Here is a 20,973-nt window from a genome sequence, read left to right as displayed (position 1 = left end):
GTGTACAGAATTTTTATGAAGTATCATATTCAAGAAAAAATTATGGGCCCAATCCAACTAAGTTATGAGTAACTTGACTTGCACTGCTTTCAACAGGAGTCGAATGTGCCCAGTCCTTGACAGAATGAGATTCCATGTGATTAAAAATGCAGCAAACAGAACATGTATATTATGAGTTTGTCTTATTAATCAGTCATGTCCATATCCAACAATGTTTTGTGAAAAATAAAGCTTTATTTGTTGACTATGGAGGTTAGAAATGGCATCTTCTGTCAGAAAATTCACTGTGAAATGAATATGTTTGCCATCCACTGGAATGTTGTCTTCCATGTGACAAATGAAACAATACTAGGTCTATTTAAAGTAAACATCACTCACCGGGACTTTTCCCAACTTCTTTTGTAGTCTGGTTTGCCACTGGACAGCTTGCATGACAATGGCTTCCCACCTTCTTTCAAGATTTACAATTATCAGCTGCATAGACTGGTGATCTGCATTCAGATTGCAGGTCTCCTGGTCATCCAGGAGGTGCTGGCATAATCGCAACACAGAGGCTACTCCACGACGTCTCTGTTTGATCTCACAGCACAGAGACTGCAGGACAGAGAAATGACAGATGTCAGTGCAGTATAGTATACAAATGTATAAAATTAACCGTTAAGTTTATACTTTGTAGTGTTCAGTCTTCTTACAATATGTCTGTGTTCCATTCATTGTTTCCTTGATACTTAATATCAAAGCTTGGTGATGCACTCACAGATAATAATAATAATGGCAATGAGGCTGCAAAGCTACTTTAAGTCTTCTTCAAATTAATGCCACATGTAGCTTACTGTATCAATGATGCCGAACGATTTACAGCATGTACAGGGTTCCCCCCAACCCCTATTCCACTGGGGCATGTCTCTGAAAATTAGTTATCCCGCCAACATCTAGTCATTCAAGGTTTTAAAATGGATTTTAAGAATCTTTCAGGAAAAATAAACAAACGCTTTACTCATAAAATGGCATAGTTTAATTCAATGTTTAATTCAATGCAGATCTAGAAAATCAAAAGAAAGAAAAAATATATTACTTAGAAGAACCATTAGAAATGATGGGCCATATGTTATACTCCCGAGGAAAAATGTGCAGCAGGGAAGTGCAGTGGTCCTCTTTACAATCTTTACAAATGCTTCTTGTGATTATAACAGTCCTAAGGTATTTCTCATACTGAAATTAAAATAGGAATATTATAGTAATGATATCTGTGTTCAAAATTACAAATATTTAATAGCAACCACTGTATTTCATCAGATCCAGTGCAATAGAGGAATACCGTTTGTGCCTCATCATGCAATTCAAACCAGTGAACAAGCCTTGTTTTTACCAAATACCCGTTGAGGCGAGGAAATGTTGCATATACTCAAGAAACCTGCACAATTACATTGGTAACTCCATATGATAATAGTACAAGGAGTGCATCTCCTGTGCTGCAATTAAGGGACACATTTCTCCAATTTTGAAGGACAATGGTTGGCTACTTTTCTGTGCAGTATAGGGTCATGGATGGGGTTTTTAAGTGTTGTCACCTCCACACCCACCCACCCTCTATGGAAACTCAACATTGCATCAGGATTGTATTAACTCATTATGTCTTTTTACAGTAATTGCTATGAGGTTTGGGGGGACATAGCCTGGGCATCTATGAGGAAGAGTCCTCAGCCTTGCACTTGACCATGTACCTTTTCATGGCATTCTGTGAATCTAATACACCTCTACCCCAATATAACAAGAATTCGGATATAACGTGGTAAAGCAGCGCTCCAGTGGGGCGGGGCTGTATGCTCTGGCAGATCAAATCAAGTTTGATATAACTTGGTTTCACCTATAACACGGTAAGATTTTTTGGCTCCTGAGGACAGCGTTATATCGAGGTAGAGGTGTATATGATTCCTAACTGGCACTTGTGCTTCTCATGACATTACGCTATGTATGTAATAATGTATTTCATGCATGGAGTTTTCCCAGATAATTTAAATTGTAACTTGCCAACATCTGTTTTCCTCTGCAGGATGCCACAGATGAAAGTACATGACCCTATGAGAAAATCTCAACTATCATTTGAACATTTTTGTTTCTCTTATGGGACAGGTATTTTGTTTTTAATTTTCTGTTTTTTTTTAAAAAGTAAAATAAACTCATCAACTTTCAGAGCAGCTCACAAGTGCCAATGGGTGAAAAATATTGATAATTAAGCTGCACATCCCCTTCTAAACTTGAATAAGAAAACAATAATATTCTATAAAATGTAAGTTACTCTTCTGCATTATTAGATTGCTTTATGTAGAAGTGATGTACATCAAACAGTATTTGCCCTCCAGAAGCATTTGTGCTTGTGCAATGACCCTAAGCCGAAGGACTGGAGCAAAACAGTGGTGCACATATCTAGAAATATATATCTTTCTTTTGCCTACTGATAGCGTACAAATGATTTTTTTTAATTCAAAGCCTTCAAAAGAAATGATGATTATATCCACAAACATAGCTGAATTACTAATCTACTGGCACAATTTGATTGTTCTAACAGTTAACAGATTGCTTATTAATCAACAAGGGTAAACAAGACAATGCAATCTCATTTAGAGCGCGAGTTTTAATGCCTAAAAGTATTTGTGTTCAAAATGTTAATCCCGATAAGGCTTCATTAGAAGACATCTTAAAATGATTAAGTGCATTTCATTGTAAAGTACACTGAGTAGTATATCAGCAGGTGGACATTTCATACAGATGTTCCACTTATTGATATAATGCATTCTATAGCTATTTAAATTACCCCAACTCTGTGATAGCTGGAATTCCATTATTTCTGTAATGAGAGAATTCGGTACCTTTAATATTTCTGAATTTTAAATAAGGTGAATGACAAATTCCCAAACCACTATTTATGGCAAAATATGACCAGGAATTTTATTATTCAATTTAGACCAGTACTGCATTTTCACTTAAGTTTCCTGAACTTGCCCTTATTTATTTTCCTAGGATTCATTACTACATCCCTACACAGCTCTTGATGTATTCAAATGTCTGAAATATTTCCTTTCTGATGCTGTTCATTAGCCTAATATTATACCAGAAAAAAAAATCTAGGTACAAATGAAGTGGAAGGTCTTACTTAACACTGCAACAGCAAAGAAATTGAACATTATGGTGGCTTTATGAGCTAGATTCTGCTCTCAGTTAACCTGGTGAAAATCTGAAAAAACTCTACTGAAGCTGAGAATCTGGCCCCACACCGTTAACTCATCCTCTTACTTTGATGTACCTAATGATGGCATCCCCTAAAATGTTGGATGCTATAATACTGTTACAATCTCATATAATATGATAAACTAAGGGCCACTCCATTCATAAACCAAAATATGTGGGCTATAATAAGACCTGTAAGTTGTATTATCTGCAAGCAGAAATACAGGACCAAATTCATCTCTCGTTTACATCATTTTCCACCAGCACAATAACATTAACTTCACAGAAGCTATTCTTGATTTACATAGGTGTGACAATAGACTTCAACCATTGTAGTTTTGTTATGATTAATATTAAAAGAGGATGAAACAATAATTTCTAACAAGGAAAAGAATGACTATAATGGCTCGTGTAGAGCTAGGAGACTTAATCAGGTAAAGGCACACAAACAATATATACAATGGCAGGCTACAGTGAATCCAAAGGTAGTATTTATGGTCTGTTACGTGTCCTGCTAAATGATCATTATCTGTACCTTTGACATAATGTCTCACACTGTCCCATACCTATCCATACTTTGCAACTATTGAACTGGAATAGTCATGTGAAATATTGTGAATACAGTGATTGTGCACAGACAGTTCTCATTTACAAATCTTCACCAGTTATTTCTTTTACATTTCTAAATACGCCTCTACCCCAATATAATGCTGCTCGATATAACACGAATTCGGATATAATGTGGTAAAGCAGTGCTCCAGGGGGCAGTGGCTGCGCACTCCAGCAGATCAAAGCAAGTTCAGTATAATGTGATTTCACTTATAATGCAGTAAGATTTTTTGACTCCCAAGGACAGCGTTGTATCGGGGTAGAGGTGTAGTATAACTCTATATTTTGAGATATTAGCCTCTACAAAAAACTCATAATCAACAAAGCCATTACTTATAAAAAGAAAAGCAAAGAGAACCAGGATTTTCAGACACAGGAGTCTGAAGTGCATGAACCTTAAACCCTAAGTCCATTTTTAGGCACTTGTCTGACTTTCAAAAGCACTGAACATTGCACCGCTCTGATTGCCCTCAGTGGAAACTCTTGGTGCTCAGCAGTTTAAAAAGTCAGGCAGATGCCTATGTATAGAATTAGGAGGCTTGTTTTAGGCTCCTCTGTTTGAAAGTCTAGAATAAATTGTCCCAGTAAGGTAAACTGTGTTTTGCAATATAGATAGAGATGTCTGGTGAATATATAGGTAATATTACAATGCAGTGTTTATTAAAACATATTTCCTATACATCACAGAAGAACCCTGGAGATCTTTCTTCTCTCAGCATAACCCTATGTTTAGTGCTTTGTGACTATCAACCTGACTACTGAAAACGGCTGGATTGCCCTCCTTTCAGAGCCTGCTAATGCCACACTGTAAATCATCTGGAAGGGCCACTGCTGAAAGACATCAAAGACCGTTCCCAACCCAGGGGCCAAGAGCATTGTCTAGGCAGAACCTAGTGCCCAGGATGGTTCTGGGACAAGGGGTTGAATCATGTACTCTCACTCAGCATGGTAGAATACTACTGCTTGGCTACTAAGGTCCTGATTCTGCAAGGTACTTAAGCATATGCTGAACTTTAAGCATGTGAGGAGTCATCTTAAATTCAATGGAACTATGCACATACGTTAGGCACATGTTTAAGTTCCTTGGTGAACTGAGTCCTAAGCAATATTTTTCAACAACTGGATAGTCTTCCTTTAAGTCCAAAAAGAAAACAAAAAATGGAGTGCGAAATTTAGTAAGGAAACTATTAAATACGAAGTGTATTTTGCCATTGACCAGTGCATCAATCTAGCCCAATGTTTATCTCTAAAGCAGAGCGATTGCTAGACAATGGCACAAAACTGATAAGCTGAAATTGTTCACAAATGATAAAATTCTCATGTCACAGAATCACAGAAATGTAGGGCTGGAAGGGACCTCAACAAGTCATCATGTCCAGTCCAGTGTGCTGTGGGAGGACCAAGTAAACCCAGACCGTCTCTGACAAGTGTTTGTCCAAACTGTTGGTAAAAACCTCCAATGATGGGGATTCCACAACCTCCCTTGGAAGCATATTCCAGAACTTAACTACCCTTATAGTTAAAGTTTTTCTTAATATCTAACCTAAATCTCCCTTGCTGCAGATTAAGCGCATTACTTTCATCTTCAATGGACATGGAGAACAATTGAGTATCATCCTCTTTAAAACAGACTTTAACATATTTGAACACTGTTATCAGGTCTTCCCTCAGTCTTCTTTTTTTAAGATTAAACATGCCCAGTTATTTTTAACCTTTTCTCATTACGTTTTCTAAACCTTTGAAAACATTTTTGTTCCTGTTCTCTGGACTCTCCAATTATTCCACATCTTTCCTAAAGTGAGGTATCTAGAATTGGACACAGTACTCCAGCTGAGGCCTCATAAGAGCTGAATAGACTAGGACAATTACCTCCTATGTTTTAAATACAACATTCTTGTTAATTCACCCCAGAATATTAGCCTTTTTTGCAGCTGCATCACATTGTTGATTCATATTCAATTTGTGATCCACTATAACCCCTAGATCCTTTTCAGCAGTACTACCTCCTAGCTAGTTATTTCCCATTTTGTTCATTTGAGTTTTCCTAAGTGAAGTACTTTGCGCTTGTCTTTGTTGAATTTCATTTTGTTGAGTTCAGACCAATTCTCCAATTTGTCAGAAGTCATTTTAAATTCTATTGCTGTGCTCCAAAGACCTTGAAACCCCTCACATCTTGCTGTTATCTGCAAATTTTATAAGTATACTCTCCACTCCATTATCCAAGTCATTCATGAAAATATTGACTAGTACCAGACCCAGGACTGACCCCTGCAAGATCCCACTAAGATATGCCCCCCTTAGTTTTACAGACAATCATTGATAAATACTCTTTGAGTATGGTCTTTCAATCAGTTGTGATAGCACCTTATAGTAGTATCACAAAACTGTATTTGTATAGCATGAATCTGAATTATCATATACAAAAATTTAGATGATTTTTGTAGCAAAATGATTAGATGTTTTTTCCACATACTTTTAGTAAATAATGAAATTTGTTTGCATGAGGTCTTAATGTGTTTCAGTCATTTTTGTCTCTCCTGTTTAAAGTTTGATTGACTTTATACTTATGAATATTGTATTGTGTGAAAAAAAGAAATCTCAGAAAATTCAAGACCCAATCTAATTGAAAATACCTGAGGTCTCTGGAGTCAGGGAAGCTGTCTGAAGGGCCCACAGATGCTAACTTGCATGTTTTCATTTTCTTTGTACTTTTAGGTACAAAGGAATTGCCATACCCAATCAGACTAGTAGTCTCTCTAATCCTGTATCCTGTTTCTGACAATGGGCAATATTAGATGCTTCAGAAGAAGGTGCAAGAATACACTGAGGGCAATTATGAAATAACCCCCCCAAAGTGGAAGTTTCTGCCTAACTTTTGCCAGCCTTCTGCCCTGAGGCATGAGGCTTTATATCCCCCCTTTATACTTTTTTCCTATCTAGTGTAATCATGGAAAATGACTGAACTGTTACTCAAACTTTTTTTTTATTTTGATTTGTTTGTATTTATTTATTTAAAGTTAACATTCAGACATAGTCCAAGCTAGTAAAATTCAGCCAAAAATTTGAGAAAGGAAGCTCTTATGCAATCTTAACTCAAATCATTGCTGGTGCTCTCAGTATAATGATCATACTAGTCAGAGTCATGTTTTCAAGTGGCGAACAAACAGCAGCAAATGAACTCTTCAAAACAAAGGTGGGCCTATTTCATCACTTTATGTCTGCTTTAGACCTATGTAATGCCACAGATTTCAACAGAGTTGGCATACGACTAGAATAATAACTATGAAAAGTCTGACCCTTTATTTTTATGCAGATATCACTAATAATGTAAAACAGTGGCGGGACAGGAAGTTGGAATTAGGACGTATCAACAGAATGCTTTCCATGAAATGACAGTGGCTGTCTGCTAGCTGGCTCCTACTGTTTGCTGTGCTACAGCTTGTGTTTTAAAATCAACTTTGCATACTGCATGAATATTGAAAATAAGGATTTCTATTAGTGAATGAAAAAGACAACCAATGATAAGTAATTCCTCAAAATAAAAAAAGCAAAATGCCATGGACTGGAAGTGAATGATGACTTGTCATCTTTTAAAGAAAATACTGGCAAATGTGGGTGTTTTAACTGATTTCAAGGTTAAAAGAAAATGTCACCTAATATAGGATCTCGGCTTAGTTGCAAATGGTGGGACTTAATCTATATTGAAGCTAAATATTCTATAAGTATGCAGTGAAGTGCAAAAAACAGCAATTGAAAAATGACATGATTAAATGGCACAACATGCAATCATTTGCTCTCAATTATATCAATGTATCTTCTTCATTTCAAGGAGTCAGGCAGAAATATTGTTTTTTAAATGCCTCTATTAAATTGGGCACCAATAATAAAATAGATGAGAGTCCTAATAAGCTCATTTATGTAACATACATCACACACCACAAAACTATTCTCTCCAAACGGGTTTGCACATAGATTTGTCTCCTGGTTGCCATCAGTCTTGGCTATATTAAAAGATTTTAAAGGCATAACGCTGCCTGCAGGCCCATTCACTGGAAAACCTTTGTACAACTTTTCTGCTTCACCCTTGTGAGATCTTTAATGCTAATTATGGAAAAAGTATTGATATAATATCTTTGCTGTCACATTTTATTACGATGACGGACACAACAGAATCAGAGATTGACATTTTGGAAATATCATCTAATTGCAAGTCAGAAACACGGAATGACAGTTTAAAGTAGATTACGACTTCTTTCATAATCACCCATAGTGAACTGGTTTCCTTTATTTAAAAGCCGTACTTTTAATAGCATTAGAAGCCACTAAATTGCTATGCTGAACATATCTCTCTAGGATTCTCTGATCAGTGCATTATTTTTGCACAACGAATTTGGAAATTGTTCACAACATTTCTTTAAAACAAATCCATATTTCCAAAGCTAATTCCATATTTTTTCCTGAGAGAGAGAGGGAAAATTAACTGCCATCCAAGTATTGTAGCATAAATATTTCATTTTTGTAAGTTCAATCTACCTATGTGTGTATTTATTATTGCCATGATATCTGAGTGTGGTTGGTTTAATTTTAATTCAATCTGATCACTGACTTGTAAAAAGATACACAAAGACATTGGTTTTGAAATCATTTGCAAACAATTACAATTAAAACAGCATTTTTGGGACTAAAAGCAGCACCTGTATTCCTTCCAACTTGTCTCCTGAAGTACAGTATATGAAATAAAACACAATACTGAATCTAGAATTGATGCTTCTCTTAGGCTTATTCCATGAAAGCTGTTATTATCTCTGTATGACATTCTTTAATTTATTTGTTCCACTCCTTATGCTGGGTTAAGTACTTTTACATATATTTATTTTTAAGAAGATAGTTCACTGGCCTGGTACTTAGTTCATATTCACATGTAATTAGTAATATGTAATATACTTCTTCTAAATTAAAAACACTATTAACATTCCAGACATATAAAACAATATGAAGATTAAGTTACTCTAAAGGAAACGATAATAGCTTACAGATTGCTTTTATCATTACTAAAATGCTGGTATCTATTACAGTGTCTCCCTGGAATAAAAAATGCACTTATGGCAATAATCTGTTAAAGTGTCCATTATTGTTCAGATGCTGCTATCTAAAGTCTAAACTAGTCTGCGATTACAGAAAGGTAACTTTTAACAAAAAAAAAGAAAAATGGTGTTGGATGTAAATGTAGCGTTGCTACTAAAGTATGAAACACGTCTTCTGAAGCCTTATTTTTCTCTTGTGTGTGAGAGGAGAAGACATTAATTAGAATTCATTTTCACATTAAAAGATTTTAGAACTTATTCACAACACACACTGATTTGTAGGTTAAATTGGCTCCAGGTAGCCATTTCCAAATAATTTGTGGAGAGAAAGAGAGGTGATGGAAGAAGCCATTTTGCCCACTATGGCACTGTTTGCATGTCCAGACTCTTCCAGTTTCTGTCCTCTTTGCATTTACATTTCAGAAGATTATCCTCCCAATGAAAATGGGAGAAATTTTGAAGTATGTAGTGAAAAATGTTTATTTTTAGCAACATATTCTAAAGAAATAGAGACAGCATCAGAAGGGTAAGATCAGGGCATGAATGTTAGCGCTTTGTACATCTTTTGTAATAAAACCTGAAAACCACATTATATTCACCTGGCATTACAAATCTGAAACTTGAGCTAGGTTTACTAATCAGTTCATCATGGTTTGCAAAACCTTCAGCAAACCTGGGTCAAGTTTCAAGAGAACTTCAGGTTGAGGTGAAAATCTTCAAAATTCTGAAACCGAGAAGAATGCAGTGGGTTAAGCTGCATTTTGGTTTGAGTTCTGGAGTTAATTTAAATTCAAAACTTGAACTGAAATGAAGGTCTCATCTCAACAAGCATCAGACCTAAGATAAAAACAACCTCCCTATTGCTCGGAGTACTGTTTTAGATATCTGAGTTTCATTCAACTTTAATGAAAAAGGATTATGATGACTCATAGCATTTAGAACCCAGTATCTACCCAGAGACTTAAATATACATCGTTAATTTTTTTTTTAATATAGCTTTAGTGCATGAAGGTATGCCAATACCTGTAACAGGTAGGTCTGAGCCAGATGTGGCTACTCTGCCTACTCCTTCCCCTCCTTAACCTAGTCCTTTCAGAGCTTCTAGGCTGGTATATTTTCCTTGTCTCTCTGCAATGGTCTTCATACATTCTAGGAGGCACTGAGTGCTTCCTTCCCTTGAGACTGACACAAGAAGAGCTCCCTGGTATAACTTCAGATGGGAAAGCAGTGCATAGAAAATAAACTGATTTAGTCTTTTTAGGGACTTGAGATCAGGCAAGGAGGCAGGAAGGGGAAAATGAAAACAGCTAGAGTAGAGAAAAGATAGTTCCTTGGGATTTTTTGTCATACTGGTGAGCCAACTTTAAACCTGGGTGAACAAAAAGATTGCTTGGAAATAACATCATCCCCATTCCTAATAAATGATGTCCATGTCTGAGTTTGCTTAGGAACACTAGAGGCAGAGATATTCTTGTGCTTTCAACTATATCTGTTTATGCAGTGACAACAAGCACTCTTTTCTGGAATACTGTTCCTAGTCTTATTGCAAAGAATTAGTTCATCTAAAATAAAAAATATTAAATTCAATGAAAATATTTTCTCAACTTTGTGTCTTATCTTGCCCATATTTGTATACAGGTTTTTTTCCAGGCTTCTTGAGCTCAGTCCTTAACAAAGTTCACAGGCTTCCATTTCTTTAATCAGAAATAAACAAGAGCCAGGCTAAAAAGGCCACCTTCTCTTTTCAATTTCTCATTTAACAGAGAAAGGGAACAGGTGGTGTGAAGTGCTCCTCCCTGTGATCTCTGATCCAGTAAAGGGAAAGTCTGCTGTGAAATGTTTCTCCTCTACAGCCAGGTAGAAGCTATTTTCTTCCATTTATACTCGGAGGAGAAAGGTTTAATTAGGCAAAGGTGTGGCCTGATTTTCCTGTATGTGGAAGTGTGAAGATACTATCCCTTATCTCATTAGCATGTGTGTGCTGAGATTGAGGTCACACTGCCTAACTGAAACTTTATTACCCATTTCAGAGTAGCAGCCGTGTTAGTCTGTATCTGCAAAAAGAACAGGAGTACTTGTGGCACCTTAGAGACTAACAAATTTATTTCAGCATGAGCTTTCGTGAGCTACAGCTCACTTCTTCGGATGCATAGAATGGAACACACAGACAGGAGATATGTCTGTGTGTTCCATTCTATGCATCCGAAGAAGTGAGCTGTAGCTCACGAAAGCTCATGCTGAAATAAATTTGTTAGTCTCTAAGGTGCCACAAGTACTCCTGTTCTTTTTATTACCCATTGTTGCTTCCAGACACCATTATGTCATGTCAGGTTCATTCGTCTAATAATATGTTGCCAGACACTGCCATCCCTTCTATGTTGTCATCTCATGTTTGTGGTATGCAGTATTTTGTAACATGCAATGTATAGAAACCATCAGGGATGAAATAGTCCTTCAGACTATAAAGCATGGTCTTTTTAAATAAACGTTCCTCATAGAGGAGCTGATTCTGATATCCTTACTCACATTAAATTAGACTTTACTCTCCAAATAATCTCATTGAAATAAATGGGATTGCTGGTAGAGTAAACTACTACTGACTGTGAATAAGGGTATTAATATAGTCCATAATAATACTCCCTGATGGGCAGATGTTCTATTAACTCCCAGGTAAGACTAAATCTAGGAAACCTATCCTGTATAATTGAGGCAAAAATTGGGTAACTCAAATTGATATCAAAGCCAATAATATAGCACTTAATCCCTGGGCTGAGTACTGAATATTTATCATCACTATTTAATCACTTACAGACAAATGTTAAGATGTAGATTTCTGACAAACGTGTGAAAGTTTCATAGACCATAGACCATTATGGTGACAGAAGATCTGTTACAGTCTTTTCAGTCAATGATCCACCCATTTAAAAGAAACTCTCTTTAGTAGGATTTAATGGCTCTAGAGGACTTTAGTAGATCAATAATCCACTAATAGTGGTCTGATTTGGACTGTAAATGCAGTGCAATGGGTCCAAAGGGGCAGTTATAGGCAATCAAGTAAATCATATAATCGCATCCAGTGGTTATCAAGTGGGCCTTAATGGAGAAAGTGTACTGTATTTTGTCAGTTCTCAGACATTTCTCTACTGGGCTTTTCTATCCATAAAGGAAATCAACCTTGGAGTTGAGCCAAATCACTGACTCTCACTTTTAAAAACCTGTTAATTAATATAGATCAATCTATTTTCAGCATGGTGGAAGTGTTTCTGTCTTTTATTTTAGATCACATTTTGCTCCCCTCTACACCTCCTTCATTCTTTTTTGTTGCAGGAATAAGTCTCTCACCCTGCTGATGGTGTTAGAAGAGGAGATGTCTGTATTTTCCTGTAAATGGATCCTCATGCAACAGCAGATGAAAGGCAGCAGGAGGCAATAACTTGCATAGATACAAGAGCTATGGATAGGAAGGCCAAGGGAACAACATAGCTTCAAAGACATCCAGAGTGGTAGTGGGGGTATGTAGGAACAAGTATCTGGTGCTCCCAAAAGATGCAAAGCTAGTTAGGGGCTAAGGAATAAATCTTCTCTACCTCAGTTCCTCTAGGAGAACAGAACTTCTGATCTGTTTTGGAGGGATGAGGAAAAAGAAGACCGCACACTTCTCTAGATATCAATAGTAGAGAAGGCTGGGAGAAGAACTGTGCGTCATTTGCACAATCTGTGTCATTTTGCATGACAGATTCTCTGGTTTTGATACCCTGCACAGCTGGGACAGCCTCTCTCTAACCAGGCAGTCCTTACAGTTAAGGTATTGAGAAGGGAGAGGAAACAGAGCAGTTTCTTTACAGCTGTTGTCTCCTAAATCCTCTTTCACAGCATGGGATTCACCCACAGACCCTACCTGCTGAAGAGGGAAGAGAGGAACTGGTGAGTCTCAGTCCCATTTCTTTTCCCTGACCAGTTGTAGTAAACAATAGGGCCAGCTGGCTTGAAAGACCACACTACCAGGTGTGTAAGGGGACTGTGAGTGGGGAAAATGTCATAGGGACTGAAGCAAGACTGCAATTAGTAGGGGGAAAATATTTTTGCACTCATGCTGTTGTTAGGTCTCCTGTGGTTTGTTATGGGAGTCTGCACAACATTTCTCAGCTATTCCAGTCTTGAAGATCGTTCCACTGGCTCCTCCTGTTTCATGTTTGCTGCTAGCATGAGGATCCACTTATTTCAGGTAGATCCCCTTGTGATAATGTCAACAGGAGAGTTATTATTTCTGCAACAAGGAAGATAATAAAAAGGTGAGCAGGGAGCAAAATATGAAATAAAAAAAAAAGGGTCTGATTCATTGTTGCATCCAATCTCTGCCAGATGAGGGACTCAAGGTTGGGGGCAAATATGGGTTTATAACACCTTCATGTCTCTGTTATTGTGGGAGCTGTTGAGGCCTGGTTTGGCCCTTGACACGGGTTAAAGTGGCCTCAGGGCTGCCTTAACTTGCATCTGGCTACTTATGAAACCAAGGGCTGTGAAGCAGATTAGCTGAGAACTATTTACAGTTGCACTATAACATATGGGGCATTCCCCATCTGCAGTGGGAATTCCCTGGTGGCTGGATCTTCTGGCTTTGTGGCCCATTTTTTTTTGTCAGGGGAGCTAGAGTAAAGGAGCCATAGGGTAGGAGTGAATGAGGGTCAAAACAATGTTTTAGAAACAGACTGAGATTGGCCTACAATTAATTTTAACCTTTGATTACTTAAAATGTGAGGATCTGCAAAAAAAAAAAAAGCACAACCAGAAGATTCACAGGTCAGGATCCAGAATCAAAACAGAATGGTGTGGTGAAGGCTGCAGTCTCTGGTAGGATTTTTATCCTTACAGGGAATTTATATGATTGTGGCTTTAAAAGGAAAACCGAACTGAAGCACAAAGTGAGCTCTCTCTTGAATAGCAATAATTAGAGCATTAACCTGTAACTTGGAGATGTGAAAACATCTATGCTTCTCAAGGGCAGTGGCAGAATCCCACCTTTTTGGCAAAAATCATTCAGCATCTGTCTCATTATATTGTAATGTAAGGTCACAAGGCTGGGTGCTGGCTTCCTTATTGTTTGCTATATAAATGTTGCCTTAGGATGGATGTCAGAAAAGCTCATTTGGGGTTCCTCAGTGTTTTGTAAATGACACTCAGCTTATCTGCTCTTGAATCTGACCTTAATCAGGCTATATTTCAAACAGTCGCATCCTGGATGTCTTCCAGCTTGTTAAAGTTTAAGCCAATTAAAACTAGGTAAGGTTTTATCATCTGTGAAAAGATTTGGGACTTTGGATAGCTCTTTATTGATAAAAATATTTAAATTATTACAACAGGGTTTTTTTTTATCATTTTGATATGTAGAAAGGATTAAATCCTGCCTGACTTCTGTTGATTTGGAAACTGTTTTGCATGCTTTTGTTCCATTCACATTGAATTTCTTTAATTCTTTATTTGCAGCTCTACCAGCAGCATTATTACACAAATAGTAATGGATCCAGAATGAAATAGTAAAACTGATTGCTGACACCTTTAGGAACAGTTCACGCATTTCTCAAATCTCAGCACTGGCTTCCAACTTTCAACCAGAGTTAAAATTTGTATTTGACCTGATGGATCTCAATTGTTTATCTAAAGTCTCACATCTTGAGGCCTGTACGTTTTTTGTAAATCCATGTTGCTGGCTTTTTCTTTTAAATAAAAATTTGATTGTGGCTATAATTTTATGGCTTATCCAAACATGGCATAAGCTTTATCCATGGGCTTTTATTTAACTGATTTGTTTTTAAGATTTGCAATATTGAATGTTGAGCAACACTTGCAGATATTTATAATGAAAAGCACCATACAAAGTGTTTGACTGACTCACTAACTGATGATTAATTACCCATTGCTATCTATGTTGTTTCAATAAAAAGTTTAGTTGGTTTAGAGCTGCAGAGCAAAGTGACGGTCCTAAGCCATAAATTAAGAAATATTCATGTGGCATATCTGGCATGCCAATTCAGAAATTCAATGAAATATTCCTATCATCAGTGGTTTTAGTGATTCAGAGGTACAGATTTACCAGCAGCTGGTAGTTCACTACCTTTACATAGAAAACCTGCTAGCTGTGAAATACAGCATTTCATGGACATTTAGGAACTCTTAATGAGAAAATGTTTGCCAACATTTTCAAATATACGTGACCTAATTTTCAGAAGTGCTGAGCATCCACCAGTCCCACTGAAATCAATGGGAGCGACAGGTTTTCAGCACCTTTGAAAATCAGGCCACATTTTATTTTCAGTGCCTGAATATGGATTTAGGGGCCTAATTTTAGGACTCAGGTTTATAAATTTTGTCCATTATTTATTGGTCTACATAAAATTAGATTAGAAAACTCTAAGAAACGTGACATTATGGACAACTCAACTGAGCACGTGCTCCGATATTATAACCAAGAAGGTGGTGGAGGGCACTTTCTAAGGTTGACTGGCAACAAGCAATAGCAGCTTATTCACTGCTGCTTGAGTGGATTTTGAGAGAGAGGAACTCCAGCAAGTCCGAGCTTGCCCTTGAATAGATTGGCTGTGAGATGAGACCATATACACTGTCTTTTTTTTTTGGCTCATGATGGATCATTTATCTTGAACTGAGCCCTTGGATGAGTTTTGTTATGAAACACGGTGAATGTATGATAAAGTAATTAGGTCCCCCCCATCTTTGGGAAGGGATTGTTTTGGGGGAAAGCAGCATACTTGTATCAATATAAGGTCAATCTCCTTCGCTAGCCAATAATTCACACAGTTCTCTGTGCTGACCATGCTCATATAACAAGATTTACAAAAAACTGTTGCTAAAGAATCCTGTGGCACCTTATAGACTAACAGACGTTTTGGAGCATGAGCTTTCGTGGGTGAATACCCGCTTCGTCAGATGCATGTAGTGGAAATTTCCAGGGGCAGGTATATATATGCAAGCAAGCTAGAGATAATGAGGTTAGTTCAATCAGGGAGGATGAGGTCCTGTTCTAGCAGTTGGGGTGTGAAAACCAAGGGAGGAGAAACTGGTTTTCTAGTTGGCAAGCCATTCACAGTCTTTGTTTAATCCTGAGCTGATGGTGTCAAATTTGCAGATGAACTGAAGCTCAGCAATTTCTCTTTGAAGTCTGGTCCTGAAGTTTTTTTGCTGCAGGATGCCCACCTTAAGATCTGCTATAGTGTGGCCAGGGAGGTTGAAGTGTTCTTCTACAGGTTTTTGTATATTGCCATTCCTAATATCTGATATTTTTATGGCCGATCTGGAACAACGCTTCCTCAGCTCTCATCCACTCACGCCCCTTCTCTACTTACACTACATTGATGACATCTTCATCATCTGGACCCATAGGAAGGAGACTCTGGAAAAATTCTACCACGATTTCAACAGCTTCCACCCCACCATCAACCTCAGCCTGGATCAATCTACACGAGAGGTCCACTTCCTAGACCCCACGGTGCAAATAAGTGATGGTCACATTAACACCACCCTATACCGAAAACCTACCAACCGCTATGCCTATCTTCATGCCTCCAGCTTCCATCCCGGGCACATCACACGAGCCATTGTCTACAGCCAAGCACGGAGGTACAACCACATCTGCTCTAACCCCTCAGACAGAGACCAATACCTACAAAATCTCCATCAAACATTCTCAAAACTACAATACCCGCACAAGGAAATAAGGAAACAGATCAACAGAGCCAGATGTGTACCCAGAAACCTCCTACTGCAAGACAAACCCAAGAAAGAAACCAACAGGACTCCACTGGGTATCACATACAGTCCCCAGCTAAAACCCCTCCAATGCATCATCAGGGATCTACAGCCCATCCTGGACAATGATCCCACACTTTCACAGGCCTTGGCTAGCAGGCCAGTCCTTGCCCACAGACAACCTGCCAACCTGAAACATATTCTCACCAGTAACTGCACACCGCACCATAGTAACCCTAGCTCAGGAACCAATCCATGCAACAAACCTCGATGCCAACTCTGCCCACATATCTACACTAGTGACACCATCACAGGACCTAACCAGATCAGCCACACCATCACTGGTTCATTCACCTGCATGTCCACCAATGTAATATACGCCATCATATGCCAGCAATGCCCCTCTGCTATGTACATTGGCCAAACTGGACAGTCTCTACGGAAAAGGATAAATGGACACAAATCAGATATTAGGAATGGCAATATACAAAAACCTGTAGGAGAACACTTCAGCCTCCCTGGCCACACTATAGCAGACCTTAAGGTGGCCATCCTGCAGCAAAAAAACCTCAGGACCAGACTTCAAAGAGAAACTGCTGAACTTCAGTTCATCTGCAAATTTGACACCATCAGCTCAGGATTAAACAAAGACTGTGAATGGCTTGCCAACTACAAAACCAGTTTCTCCTCCCTTGATTTTCACACCTCAACTGCTAGAACAGGGCCTCATCCTCCCTGATTGAACTAACCTCATTATCTCTAGCCTGCTTGCATATATATACCTGCCCCTGGAAATTTCCACTACATGCATCTGACAAAGTGGGTATTCACCCACAAAAGCTCATGCTCCAAAATGTCTGTTAGTCTATAAGGTGCCACAGGATTCTTTGCTGCTTTTACAGATCCAGACTAACATAGCTACCCCTCTGATACTTGTTGCTAAAGAATGTGCATTCCCCTCCCCATTTTTACTTCTCATCCCTTCCTGCTCCAGGTCTCTCCTGGCCCCTTTCCCAGGTGTAGGCAACACCATTAAGCTAGGAAATCAGTTTTGCCAAGTCACACAACTTAATTGTGAGTCTCATGATATTTTGTCTGTTTGTTAAAATCCTAGTGCCTAGAGTTATGTGTTTATATGACAATCTCCTGTTTCATTAAAAAAGAGTATGTTTCTGGCCCTCATGATTGCAGGGAAAAGGTTGAAAAGGTGAACCCTAACAGCTCAAAAACCAGAAGAGCAATAACCCCCCCCCAAATTTATATATTTTTAAAAAATCTCATGATTTTTGAGGTTCTAATTCATGAGGTTTATCATGGTTGGGCTTAGCAATAGTATGAAATAAAGGTCCTAAGCAGCGGTCAAAAATGTTAATGCTCAACAACATAAAACACCCCTATCTACCCTAAACCCCCTTCTTTGCATACAATGATCCTGTCACTACAACTCTTCTCCCCCTAGCAGGCTGGACTAATCTGTGTTTGCAAGATCACTTAACATCACTGTTGATCAGCCAGTAAGTGTCACTATAGACTGAAATGAGGCTCATTTTTCTCATTTGGGAGCTGAGTGTGAAAAATGTTTGCAGCAGCCTCTGGCCCCAGCAAGCTGATGGAGGGAGTGATTGAGTATGCTGGGTTTCCAAAACAGTCGTACCTAGTGCTATGTACAGAATACTGAGCTGACCAGAATATATAGGACTTTTCGTTGATGTGAAAAATGTAGAACAAAATAATCATACGCAGTATAGCAAATGATGACAGTAGCTAGCATTCATTCCGATAATAATGAAGGAAAACTGAAAAATCATACCCAGCACAAATTGAACTTTAAATCAAAACAAACAGCAACACAAGAAACAGTCTTTCTTCACCTCATAAGGACTGTATAGAGAGGCAACCGAGAGACAGGAAGGATGGTCTTGTGGTGAAAGTAAAGTCCTAGGAATTGGAACAGCTGGGTTCTAGCTTTGACTCTGCCAGAGACCTTCTGGGAGAGCTTGGGGAAGACATGTAATTTCTTTGTGTTTCAATTTCCCCATTTCTAAAAAGGGGAAAAACTATACCTACCGCAAAGGTTTAGTGAGGCTTCATTCACTATGTTTGTACAGCACATACGGGTTTATGGGTGGATAGTGCTATAAAAATACCATGTATTATTACTGCACAGCAGTATTCCAAAAGAAAATGTGCAGCAGTACGTTAATAAAAAGTACACCTAAGTTAATGCAGAACCAATATCGATTTTCATAACAGAAAAATAAGTCAAAATAATGGTCTACTAGGGAATGAAACATCTTCCCATACATACCATCATGTTCCCATCCTATGTCCTCACCACATTGACCTATAGCATTCAACCTTTTCTTCAAATGAAAAGGGAAAGGAAAACAACTGCAAAATGAAGTAACTTTTTCCTGTACCATATATAAAATTTAAAATGTAATGCCATAGAATAAAAATCAAAAGCCCTGTTGTGTTTATTTTATTAACAGGAGTATTTCTCTGTATGCAGTAGCTATAGGTATAATCTGCATAGGACAATACATTTCCTTTAAGAAACAATGGTTTACATACTGTAGTGAACAATGGTAATAAGTTAATCTCGTAGTTCAGTGGAAAGCAAGTCAAACGAAATGCTAGCAGATTTACCAACTAGCATAGCTAATGTTTTTTAAAATGTTCTAAATGTTCTCTCACAAATATATGGATTATACATTGTACTATTGTTAATTATATCCATTTTCTCTTTTATATACTCCCCCTAGGAGGTTAGTGGAGATTGGAAAACTTACTTATAGTGGATTTCAGATTTAATGAGACATAGATGGTTTTAATATACATGACAAAGTGATGTGCTCTTACCATATTTTATATGTACTTTATATGTTTTTTATACTCTAATGGCTACCATTTTGAAAATAAGTAATCTGATGTTTATATAGTATAATTAATAGCTAATCAACTATGCAATAAGGTGCTCTGGTTACATCTTAGGTAATAGTGCCACATTGTTTAATATCATTAGGTCTCTTTGCATGATATTATGAGTAATTTTTGAATAAAAGGTTTATTTCATTTTGAAAAGTTGTGTGTGCATTACAGATGCAGGGACTAGTGTATAGGTGTCCATATATACCATGGCTGTGTGAACTTAGACTCCTAAGTCCATAGGTAGGGAGCTAAATAAATGACTTGATTTCCAAAAGAAGTGAGCACTCAGTGGTTCCTATTAACAACTTACATCTATTACTGTGAAGATCTATGGGTCCATGCACAATATTCCATCTGCATCAAATCCAATTGTAAAACAAAAATAATCAGCATGATTATTTGTTTTTGTCCACTGCCAGAAAATTGTCGAACAAATAACCAAACAGTATGCGTGTCTTAACCCAGGTCTACAGTTTCACTCAAAAAGATCTTGGAAACACTGAGAATTCCAGAAAATGCCAAATCTGCATTGTCTGGTTATACCGAAAGAAGGACAGGAGACAGTTGACATGGATTTAATCATGCCGCAACTTTATTATTAAATGTTTGGGACTACCTAGTAGATAAAAGTGTACAGTGCAAGTAACCCCCTGGTTTATTCTGTAATTACCTGCTCCCCCTCTTTTTCCATTGAGGTCCCTCCAGTAAATCCATTGCCAGGACCTTACCACCCCGTTCCCTCGTATGAAGGTTAAGGTGGGCTATAATAATGGAGTGTTGGATCCCTGCCGTACCAATCATAGGAGTCCCCAACCCCCTCCCCTGTTCATTCCTTAACGAACACCTCTTTTTAAGTCCTTTTCCAAGCCATGTATACCTTCCCTATGGAGTACCTGCACTGGACATCTGCCCTACACTTAAATAATGAGTTGTGACATATAGCCTACCATCCATCATGCCATGCATGAACAAAGCCCTTGCTGGACCCAAGGTGGGGAAGGTGTAAAAACCCCAACTGCACCTAGGCCAATATGGTGGAAAAGGAAAAATTCCTTTCCAACTCCCCTAAAAAAAGGGGCAGCTAGCGTAATGCCCACAGGGAGGGTGGGTGCTGCCTCAGCCTGATCTGTGTAAAAAGGAGGCGTTAGGCACAGGGCTGCCCCTTTAAACCCTTCATTCCCAGGGGATGAGTAAGTGACCACGCTGACCCTTTTGCAGCAGTTTTCATCTCTCCCCCAAGCCATAAAGCACAGTTCCCTTCATTTGGCCAGCCAGACAACCCCACCCCCTCCCCAAAGTGCAGTGCGGTCATTGCTATAAACTTCTCAACAATCTTCCTGAAAACAGGAAGATTCAAGGC

At 38.2% G+C, this 20,973-nt stretch overlaps 1 protein-coding gene across 3 annotated transcripts in view; it reads right to left on the bottom strand.

Moving 5' to 3' along the window:
* The window catches only part of AKAP6 (A-kinase anchoring protein 6), a 383,693-nt gene that overhangs the window by 33,004 nt on the left and 329,716 nt on the right, over nucleotides 1-20,973 (bottom strand). For all 3 annotated transcript variants that reach the window (XM_050953827.1, XM_050953825.1, XM_050953828.1), the window contains exon 12: nucleotides 379-594. In XM_050953827.1, coding sequence (XP_050809784.1) covers nucleotides 379-594 — 216 coding nt within the window. The remainder of the gene's footprint in view (nucleotides 1-378; nucleotides 595-20,973) is intronic.

This window comes from Gopherus flavomarginatus, chromosome 5, assembly GCF_025201925.1.
Source record: "Gopherus flavomarginatus isolate rGopFla2 chromosome 5, rGopFla2.mat.asm, whole genome shotgun sequence".
In the NCBI taxonomy this organism is placed as follows: Eukaryota; Metazoa; Chordata; order Testudines; family Testudinidae; genus Gopherus; species Gopherus flavomarginatus.
The sequence above is the reverse complement of the archived record's forward strand: the minus strand, read 5'-3'. Positions and strand labels throughout refer to the sequence as shown.